General features: G+C 38.5%; 2 protein-coding genes across 2 annotated transcripts in view; one reads left to right on the top strand and one right to left on the bottom strand.

The window, feature by feature from the left end:
- zbtb32 (zinc finger and BTB domain containing 32) overlaps positions 1 to 351 on the top strand; it is a 9,856-nt gene extending 9,505 nt beyond the window's left edge. The window contains exon 4 of the mRNA XM_014008662.1: positions 122 to 351. Within this exon, the coding sequence (XP_013864116.1) occupies positions 122 to 351 (230 nt within the window). The remainder of the gene's footprint in view (positions 1 to 121) is intronic.
- Positions 352 to 2,656: 2,305 nt separating this feature from the next.
- kcnj20 (potassium inwardly rectifying channel subfamily J member 20) lies at positions 2,657 to 10,365 on the bottom strand. The gene is made up of 3 exons (XM_014008693.1): positions 10,121 to 10,365; positions 6,685 to 7,918; positions 2,657 to 3,208 (listed from the first exon to the last, which is right to left on the bottom strand). Exons 1-3 carry the CDS (start codon positions 10,328 to 10,330, stop codon positions 2,862 to 2,864), a joined length of 1,791 nt encoding a protein of 596 aa, XP_013864147.1. The 5' UTR covers positions 10,331 to 10,365; the 3' UTR covers positions 2,657 to 2,861.

Here is a 10,365-nt window from a genome sequence, read left to right as displayed (position 1 = left end):
ATGTTGACGTGTTCAATACTTATTTCACCCGCTGTATAATATAATATATATATACCCGTGGTCGCACCCTGTCTTCACTCTTCAATTGTCTTTCCTTCCTGTCTCTTCTCGTCACTTCAAGGAGAGAAACCGTTCGAGTGTCGACTCTGTGGTCAGCGCTCGCGGGACTACTCAGCCATGATCAAGCACCTGCGGACGCACGGCGGGGCTGCACCCTACCAGTGCACCGTGTGTCTGGAGTTCTGCTGCAGCCTGGTCGCCATGCAGAGGCACGTCAAGAGCCACTCCGTGCAGGACTTCCCCCCCGACTGGAGCATCAGCCGCACTTACCTGTACATCTCCCACATATGAGTCTGCACAGCTTCTCACACACTTAAACTTTAACAGTGGGGGCTAATATGTGGGCTAATAAAGTATTGTTTCATTTAAAGATGAAGATTTGATTTAAAACAAAGGTCTGCAGAGTTTTAAAACATTTTGGAGGTAATTTGTGAGCACACACTGAACTGTCAGGRGTGTAAAACTTGCACACATACTGAAACTCATCTGTTCGATTCACAATAACAGGGCAGCTGGGGTGGCAGCACCATTTTTCCAGTGAGATAAAAGGGTTTTGAAAGTGTTTATCAAGGCTTTAGTGTCCAATCTTCAATRAGTGACGCAGGAATCCTCCCTCTGACTTTCACAATTATTTGACTTGCTCTTTAAGTTTAAGTTTAAGTTTTTTTCATTTCTTTCATTTTTTTTAGCCTTGATTCCATTTATTGCGCCCTCAAGTGGACATAAAACAGCATTTTTCCTGTAATAAAGGGGCCAGAAGTGTCACAGAAACTATAAAATGTTATTTTTAAATTGTTGATGCTAACTAACAGTCATGTAGTTGTTTATAATCAAAGGTTGTGTATGTTTATCAATATTCATATTATTGTAATTACATTTATTATTATTTAATTCATCAAAACTGATCTTTTACTTGGTATAAGGGAGCTTATTCCATCTAAATGACTTTGACTTTCAGCACTGCAATAAAAATGCTTTATGTTTGAATTTAAAAGAGGGAAAAAATCTAAAATTTTTACATTTAGGTGTTTTTTTTCATTGGTTGTAGAACAATGTAGCATTTGCACCTTTGTGTGACAAACTAGTTTTTACTTTTTTCTTTTTTTYCCCTCTGATTGTTGGGTTTCCTGTGTATTGTGCTGCTGCCACCATGCTCAGAGATCCACTGATTCTACAAATTGCTTGGTACAATTCACGTTTTGGGGTAAATGAAATTGTTTCATACAACTGAAATAGTWTTTAGCAGCTATATAACAGTCGCCTACAGTAGGCTCCAGACTTTTTGCATTATGTACCATTAAGTATTGTTAGAGCTTTAAATACAGCTTTCAAGCCAATATCCACAGAAATACAGTTTTTTATTTGTACTGAATTTTACTGTTTGTACAAGGCAGAGAATAAACTATAAACTATTCTTTAGTTATTTTTAGTCATGTGTGTCTTTAAAATATGAATGTATGCCATGTATTGGTCTATGAATACGTCAAATTGAAAAGCTTACAATAAAGCGGCGTCCTCATTTGTACAGATATTAAAAGCAGACGCAAATATTAACAGTCTCCAGCAACATTAAACTGATCATAATTATTTAAAAAGCTGAATAAAATAATGTGTGCTTTTCGTTTTCATGACTGATCATGCATACTGCTTTTAATAAGTTACTCCATTAAAGCCAGGTTTGATGAAACACCTACAATATCTGCATTTTGTCACAGTAACAACCAACCAGATTCTACCTAACTGGCTTGTGATGGTTATGATCAACATAATGTACTCAAAAGTAATAAAAACTAAAATGTGCATGTGTTTTTTGTTACCTTTGTAAGACCATTTATTTTGATGCTCCAACTTAAAAGGACCTGCTGATATTTTGGGGATGATTTTGTGGATCTTCATAAGCTCAAACGCCATTGGTTTGTGGGGATTTAAGTAGAAAGGGTCAGGGTTAGAATACAGAACTTAATGGAAGATGAATTACATAGTCCTTATAAAGATACAAAAGCAAATGTGTGTGTTTTTGTTTATATGGCATAGTGAGGTCCAACTATAAGGACTTTCTGTAACCATAACAGGGTCCCTACATTTCTACAGGGACTTTTGAGGGTTTAAACTGTGTTCTAGCCCACTATTGATCCATCAACGGTGGGCAATAATGTTTTTTACCTTTGTACGTGTTAGCTAGTGGTGTCCCGATACCAGCTTTTTTTATAAGTACTCGTACTCGTACAAAATGCCTCGATACACAAGATCGATACCAGTATCAGTACTGATATTTCCATTGAATGTTTCACAGTTTATATTTCAAGTGAAAAGTTCAATGTTTAAGAAATGGATACAAGTTGTAAGAAAATCATATTTGTTATTTAATTTAAAAAGTTTCAATAGTCATGCTGCTCATTTGATTTGATCCAATCAGAGGAGCTGTAGGCATGTAAGGAAGGACAGTCTCCTACTTCTACATAAAGCTCTAACTCAGTAAGTACTCAGTATTTGTACTCAGTATTGATGGGTACCCACACTGAAATACACTTAGTTTGAGAAAACTGGTATCGGCAGATCCTTGTTGTTAACAAAATATGTTATGAACTGGTTGGATTTTAATAAAACTCTAATAAAGTAACCATGTGATTACAATCTACAAATGCATGAATTACATCTACACAATTATATTTTTATTTACACATGTTTCTGCTGTAAAGTTAACATCTGTGGAAAAAGTTAAAACATATGTTTCCCAATGATTAATTACACAATATAAATTACATACCTCAGAAAATGTCTAAGGTATGGTGTACAAAACTTTATGTCAWGCTCCTCTCTCCACTTGCTTCAGTTTCATTATCAGACATCCTTTCCTCCTGAATGTCACCAATAACAAACAGGCTTTGAGACGGAGACTTGTCGTTTTCCTCCGCCCAGGCCTCCCAGTGTCTGCAGGCTTTGTGGCCTTGGACTCGACACTCTGCCAGAGCCATTAACTGCTGAGCCCGGCTGGCACTGCAGTTGGGCAGCGGCACCTTGTAGGTGGTGTGGAAGCGCCGCAGGTCCACCCTGAACGAGCCCTTCTCGCGCGTCATGCAGGGTTCGAAGCGGGCGCCCCACTCGATCTCTGTTTCGATGTAAGAGGTTTTGGCTTGGCACATCATTCCTGTTTCATTGTGAGGAGAAGGAAGAGGCTGTTAGTTTGGAGTCTGACAAACACAAGCGCTGCAGTACACAACATGTGCCACATGGTGTCGCAATATGTTTGCATGTCGACTCACGCTTGGTACCAAGTGGCTCAAACTTTTCACAATAAAACTAGTTATTTGTCAATATCAATAAAAAAATCAATATCAATAAAAAAAGTAGTACAAATAATATCATCGGTTTGAAAGATTTTTTTGATTTTGCAGATTTTATTGATTTTTATCACATGTGCAATTAATGTCCAAATTACATTCTAAAGAATATCTTATATGTATGCAGTGTTGTACCAAAAAATTACTTTGGTAAAAGTTAAAGTCTCCTTTAGGAATATTACTTGAGTAAAAGTCTTAAAGTATCTGGTATTTTTTTGTACTTAAGTATTAAAAGTAAAAGTATTGATTTAAAATGAGCAGTTAGATTTTCTATGAGGACATTTGTTAGGTGTCCTCCTAAAAAAATGCAGAAATGACTTTATCGTATTAAAATGATTAATTTATGTTAAATTTAGGATGCACTAGTCCAGCTGTTTCAGTTTATATACATATATCAAGGCTGCACAAAGCTTTTCCCCGAAATGAAAATCTATCTGAGGGCTGCGGCCAAATGCAATAATATAATTCATGAAATACAAATACTTCTTAAGTATAGTACCTTTTATTTTAATGATTATGTCCTGCTGGAGAGTGACATGATTTGTTTGTGTACAAACTAATACGSTATCAGAGTTTTATATATTTATACTTCTCATATGGATAGTTTTTATATTTTACAACAACAAGCTGCAATGAAAACAAGCATAAATGAAATAAAAGTAACAACTTTCTACTTCTTGCCTTTTTTAAAAATGTAAGAAGTAGAAAGTACACAGAATTGTGTGAAAATGTAAGAAGTAGAAGTAAAAAGTAAGCTGAAAAATAATTACTCAAGTAAAGTACAGATACCCAAAATTTCTCAAGTACTGTAACAAAATATTTGTACTTAGTTACTTTACAACTCTGTGTGTACATTTCAACATTCATATGATTCAGATGAGATAATGTGAGGAGACACTGATACATTATTACCACTTTATCTGCCACTTTTTATTAAAGGGAGGTGTTGAAGTCATAAAACAGCTCGTGTTGTTTTCATTCTGAGCTTTGTCTTGCCAAATTGTGTCATTTGTTGTCTTCAATTTTTACTTTTGTTTAAATGACTAATACTGTTTGTTGGCAATGTCAGTTTTTTTTACATCAATTCTACTAACAGTCATGCGAAGAAACATGAAAGCCTTTGTGATTCACTGTCACAAACTCTGTGCAGATGGGAAAAATATAAACCAGAGGTTTCAAAGCTTGTTTTATTGTGACGTAATTGTTGTGTTTCAATTCAGGGGTTGCAGCACAGACCGCGGGCCACGTAGGCCACATAGTGCGTTTAAACTGTATGAAACAGTTGTGAAATAAAACAAGCATGATGACATATGTTTGCATAACTATGCCCAGTCACCATGATGCTACGTGTCTTCTCACACACCTTCAGTTAGAACATGAGATGCATTCAAACGTCTAAAATCTCTGTGTTGTTATTGTCCTTGGAATGTTTTTTTGTTATTTCTGGTGGGAAAATGTTTATTCATAGACACTGCAGACGGAATTTTTTTTAAGTTTATTTTAAGTTCACATCTTACTCCACAGTTTGTTTGAAACCTTAATCACCCGCATGAAAACAAGGRAGGAAAGCTTTTAAAATACTTATTTTCCCTGGTTAGTTTATTTTGGAAGCTGCAGGACATTAAAAAAATTCCCACAAAATGTGCTACAATAAGTGACTTTGGGGATGTCCTTGCAATCTTTGTGCTAAATCAAATAAATCTGAGAAGAGTTCTTAAAAAGAAGTTTCATCGATGCCTCAGAAGTAAACGAGTCCAAAAAAATAATAATAATAAAACGGCACAAAGACAAACTTAAGGAAAAGCCCTTGAAATACATCAGCTCTCTGCTTAAGAAAACACAAAAATTTGGACTCACACCCAGTGGCCGCAGACAATTTTTACAGCAGTCAGACTGAGACCACTGGTGACACAGGGCTGACCCAGAAAATTACTTATTTTTCCCTACATGGCAATTGGCTGAGTATTTCATGTTTCTCATTTATTTACACAGGCAGTGATTACCGTGCAGAATTACATCATGAGAACTGCCTATCCGAGCAGTGAAGCTGAAATGAATGTTCTGCATATGGAAATGGCTTCACCAAATCTCTCCTGGCAGAGTGGGTGTTGTGATGTCTACTGAGGTGACCACCCATAGCCTCTGGCTCCGCCCCTGCTAGCATTGTAGTTTTTTTCTTTCTGTGTGAGTCTGCTAAGCAGACCAAAGAAAAACTAAGGCACGGGAATACATTAGATAATACATTTTGCATGTGGCTAAATAGAGCTAATCAAGCCTATGGTTAGTCGATGGCCCTCTTTTGCATGTGACTAACCTGTTTGTCCAGGTGGAGGCAGTGCTTATAAGGCTGAGTTCACCTGGTCTGTGTTCATGTATTTTGGTTCCACTCTGGTTTTCTGTCTTGTCCTTCTCTGTTTACTTCCTCCTGCCTGTCTTTGCTCCAGCCCCGCCCACTCTCACCTGTTCGTCATGTTTCATTCCCAGGTGTTTCTCACAACTTTGTTGTGACTGGTTCTTTTTTGGGGTGTAATCATTTTATTATTTGTTATGATTATTATTATTATTATTATTATTATTAGTAGTAGTAGTAGTAGTAGTAGTAGTAGTAGTAGYAGTAGTAGTAGTAGTAGTAGTAGTAGTATTACATATATTTATACATATAATTTTTCCTCTTTTTTTAATTTATAGTTCCTCATTCCCCCTGGCAGCATTGATATTTTTTGTACCATGTTCGAATGTTCAATAAAGGTTCATTTAAAAAAAGTAATTTAAAAATGTTCACTGTTTTGGCAGCAATGAATTGTGGGTAATACACCACCGAAGTCCGTAAAAATGCAGACTTCGCAGAATGGCGGAAATAGTACCTAAAACTGGCGGGGCGAAGGGCAGATGTGGAGAATGTGGGACACGCTGCACTCAAACCCTTCAACATGAAAGCACATTTGAAGTGCACAAGGGCGGAATGAGGGTGGGAGTGTGGGTGTTGGGACAGGGCCTACGTCTTAGTCTCATGCCAAGTCCTGGAATCTTTGTTATATACCTTTGCTGCCACTCCAGCCTTTTGTTTTTGAATTTAAATAGCCTTTCTTGCACCTTTTTTGACCTTAATCATTCAGTTCTGCATCTGGGGTTCAAACCAACCTTCCCATCATTACAGTATGATTGATGTGGAAATTGTAACTAAATACAGTCTTTGTAAAGTTATATTAGAAAGCGTTGATGTGACGCAGGGTTTTGAGCTGAAGGTACGTTTCTTGATTACTACTCTATGGTTTTTTATTACCTGTGGCCTCAACAATTCCTTCCAAGATGACGATGATCTCAAACTGCTGCCGACTGAGCTGCTCGGGACCCAGTTCCCACAGGGGACTCTTGGCATCAATGTTGTGCTTGATGACTTGAGGCTCCACCAGGAAAAGTCTGTCGGACCCAGATTCATAACCCAGATTAATCTCAGTTTGCTCAAGCGGAAGAAACTCCCCCTCGGCTGTTTGGCGGGACTTGATTAACTTGGCCCGAACTTTTGCGTCCACCATGTGGCTCTCTCTCAAGTCCCCCAGACGAAACATCAGGCAGAGCTGGTCGTCGCGGTTCGAGATGACACAGGTGCGGCTGAAAAGAAGAGTCTCGGCTCGCTTCTTTGGGCGGGATATTTTCACAAACATACAACCGACCATGAGGGCATCTATCATGGAGCCAACGATGCACTGCATCATGACCAGCAGGACGCCCTCGTGGCAGGCAGGAGACACTGTACGTGACCCGTAACCAATCGTACGCTGCGTCTCCACAGAGAAGAGCAGAGCCGAAATGAAGCCATCTATGCCTAAATAACAGTGCTTTTGTTCTTGGTCGTGGTTCTCGGGGGTGCCAAGAGGTTGCAAAGGTCCTAGGTCATCTCGAAAATATGCATTAACATAGTAGAGCCCAGCAAATAGGAACCATGTAGTGATGTAGCACATCATGAAAACAAATAAAAACCAGCGGTACTGGAGGTCCACAAAAGAGGTAAAGATATCGGACAAAAAACGACCCCTTTCGTCAATGTGGCACAGGTTGACGCGACACTTCCCCTCTTTGGACACATAGCGAAGTTGCTCTCTAATGTCTGGGGGGAGTCTGGGGGTTTGGTTGCTTTCACTCTCCAGGAGTTTGCTTCGAGCCTTGGCAAGCTTCTCCACATGTCTGCCAGGACTTGATATGTTGCTGCGTGCAGGCGAGAGGTGGGCGCTGTGGACGGGGCTGCTGTTATTCAGATGAAGGGGACTGAGGGTGCCCATGTTGGGGACGCTGAGGGCATGGCGGCGGAACGGCGAAACGTGGTTGGTCTCTTTCAGCGAACGTCGACGCCAAGGGGTTTGCTCTCCAGCCGTAGCATCAGGGATGCAAACTGGAACCTGGCAGATGCTACTGGCACAAGAAATGTCGGTKGCACTTCTGTGGGGTTTCTTGGCTGATGTAAGCTCAGCAATGTTTCCTGGAGTTGACTCATCCAACACAAATCTTCTTGTTTCCGTCTGGGGAAAAAAATAAAAGAAAACATTTCTTGCTACAGTTCCTCTGGCCACAGTTTACTGAGTTCATCAGTACTTGGTGAACTGCAGTAGCACACAGCTTCAGTGTGTTTCCCATGGCCACTGTATATAATTGTCCAATGAACAAATAGTTGCAAGACTTCCTGTGGTTACAGTATTCTCAAAAGAAAGCTTTGACATTAAATGTCTCAACAGCTGAAAAATGTAAGCTTATATTGGAGTAAGAATAAATATAAAGAGTATTTATTTACTTTTATGTAACCAGAAAAATGCTGTTGTGATCACAAATCTCTTTTGCAAGGGAGGCCTGGGCTGGAATGCTTTTTGTCTGTAAGAGGAAACCGGAGTGCTCAGAGAAAAGTCACACAAGGACAAGGAGATCATTCAAACTCTGCAGAAAAGCACTTTCTTATTGTGAAGCATCAGTGCTGCTCAAACGCCACTGTGTGTTTAGTTACTTTAAAGGGAACTCTGACTAGTTGTAACATTAAACATTATTTTACATATTTTTACTTCAACTATAAATACAAACTGTAAAAAATACTGATTCAAGTTTTATAATAAAAAAATGTCACACGGTTGTCACTATGTTGTTTACGCCGCAAAGCATTATGGGTATATGGCGTTTACCGTTCCTCCAGCGCGAGCTCTCTTCAACGTTAAGTTTGCACATCATCTTACATTCAGCTGATTCAAAATAAAAGTGTAGCGTGTTGACAGAGAGGAGAATCTAGAAATGACTCAGACTGAAACTAAAAACATGGATGGAGGACAGAGCTGCTTCAAGGAAGGAGAACCTCAGCTTTAGCCTTTTAGCATCTACCCAGGTTAATATGCATATAGGTTTATAGTAACTAAGTACATTTACTTCATTACAGTACGTACATAATTTATTTAAGAATTTGTAATTTTATAGATTTTTTTTTAAAACGCAACTTTTATTTTTATTTTATTACATTTAAAACCTAAAAGTTATATGTTTACTTCGGAACCCACGATTAGTTGTAAAATTAGACTTTATTCGATAAAAATATATTTTAACTGTAAAATAAAGACAATGGAGGACAACAGAGCTGCTTCATGAAAGAAGAACCCCAGCTTAGCCTGTTAGCTTTAGCTTTAGCGCCAACACTATATTGCCTCGTATGTATTAGCTCGGCGCTAGCGCGACAAACTAAGCTAAACTGTTGCCCTCCATCCATATTCTCAGTTGCAGGCTGTGTCATTTCTGCCTTCTCCTCTCTGTCAACAATCGTCAGATATTGTTCAAGATTAAATTTCAGAGTGGATATAGCTCGCTAGCTCGCGGAGGACCTGTCGACGTCATCATTTGCCTTAGCTTTGCGTGTAAATGAAATGGCTCAGTCCGTGTAATATATATTTTTAAAAATTAAATTTAAAATTTGTAAAAACTAAACATCCTATAGTCTTTATTTTACTGTTAAAATAAATGTTTATCGAATAAAGTCTAATGTTACAACTAATCGTGGATCCCTTTAAAATTTAACACCTAGGTACACATAAAGCAAGTACAGCAATTTACACAATTTCTTTAAAAGACAGTGTGTGAATTTACTGTTCAGTGCAACCAGTTTAGTTAAGTAAATTTAACACTTCATTTCTTAGAGTGTGAGGAAAAGTACTTTTACTTTCCCGATTATTGTGAGCAGTTTTATAACTTATACCTAAGTAAAATCTGTGAAACTCGTTTTCACCAGTCATTTTCTGTTAAGGTATTTTTACATTTACTTAGTTATTTTTTTCAATTACTTTATGCATACGTATGTGTATATACTCTGTGTGTATGTTATTAGCTCCAGAGCTGATTTACTAAGCATCACGTTTTATTGTTTCAACCCATTTCTTGTGCAGAACATAGAAACTAATACAAATTAGAACTTTGTCACGCATTAAAGCTTTGAATCTGTGTATAATGTGACTGCGACTCTTGGTAGTTTTGTCTGTAGTGGCACCCATCATCATCCTCCCCAGAATGCATTGCATCAGTATCAAAATGTCAATGTGTTTAAGCGAAAAATGTAATAAACAGACAATTTTTAAAGTAATTCAGTGTTCACGTGTCACAAACAACTCTTGGTAGAACAGAGGAATGACAGCATATTAAAACCTGAACACAAACTAACTGAAAAGTGCCTTTACAGAAAATAAAACTCACTGGCTTACATTTATTAGGAAGCTCTCACACTGAATTTTCTCTCCTGAAGGGGTGGACCGGACCACCATGATGGACTGCGGCGGTTGACAGGTCACAGATGTTCGTTGCACTGGAAACTTCTCCCGCGCAGATCTGAGGGGCCCTCCTGGGGTTTCTGCTGCATYGGTATTGGTTTCCACATTCACCTCTTCTCTTGCACCAGCAGACATCACAACCATGAGAGCAGGATAAACACCAGCAGCAGAAAATACTC

Source organism: Austrofundulus limnaeus, unplaced genomic scaffold (genome assembly GCF_001266775.1).
Source record: "Austrofundulus limnaeus strain Quisiro unplaced genomic scaffold, Austrofundulus_limnaeus-1.0 Scaffold52, whole genome shotgun sequence".
Taxonomy (NCBI): Eukaryota; Metazoa; Chordata; class Actinopteri; order Cyprinodontiformes; family Rivulidae; genus Austrofundulus; species Austrofundulus limnaeus.
This window is presented reverse-complemented; position numbering and strand designations above follow the sequence as displayed.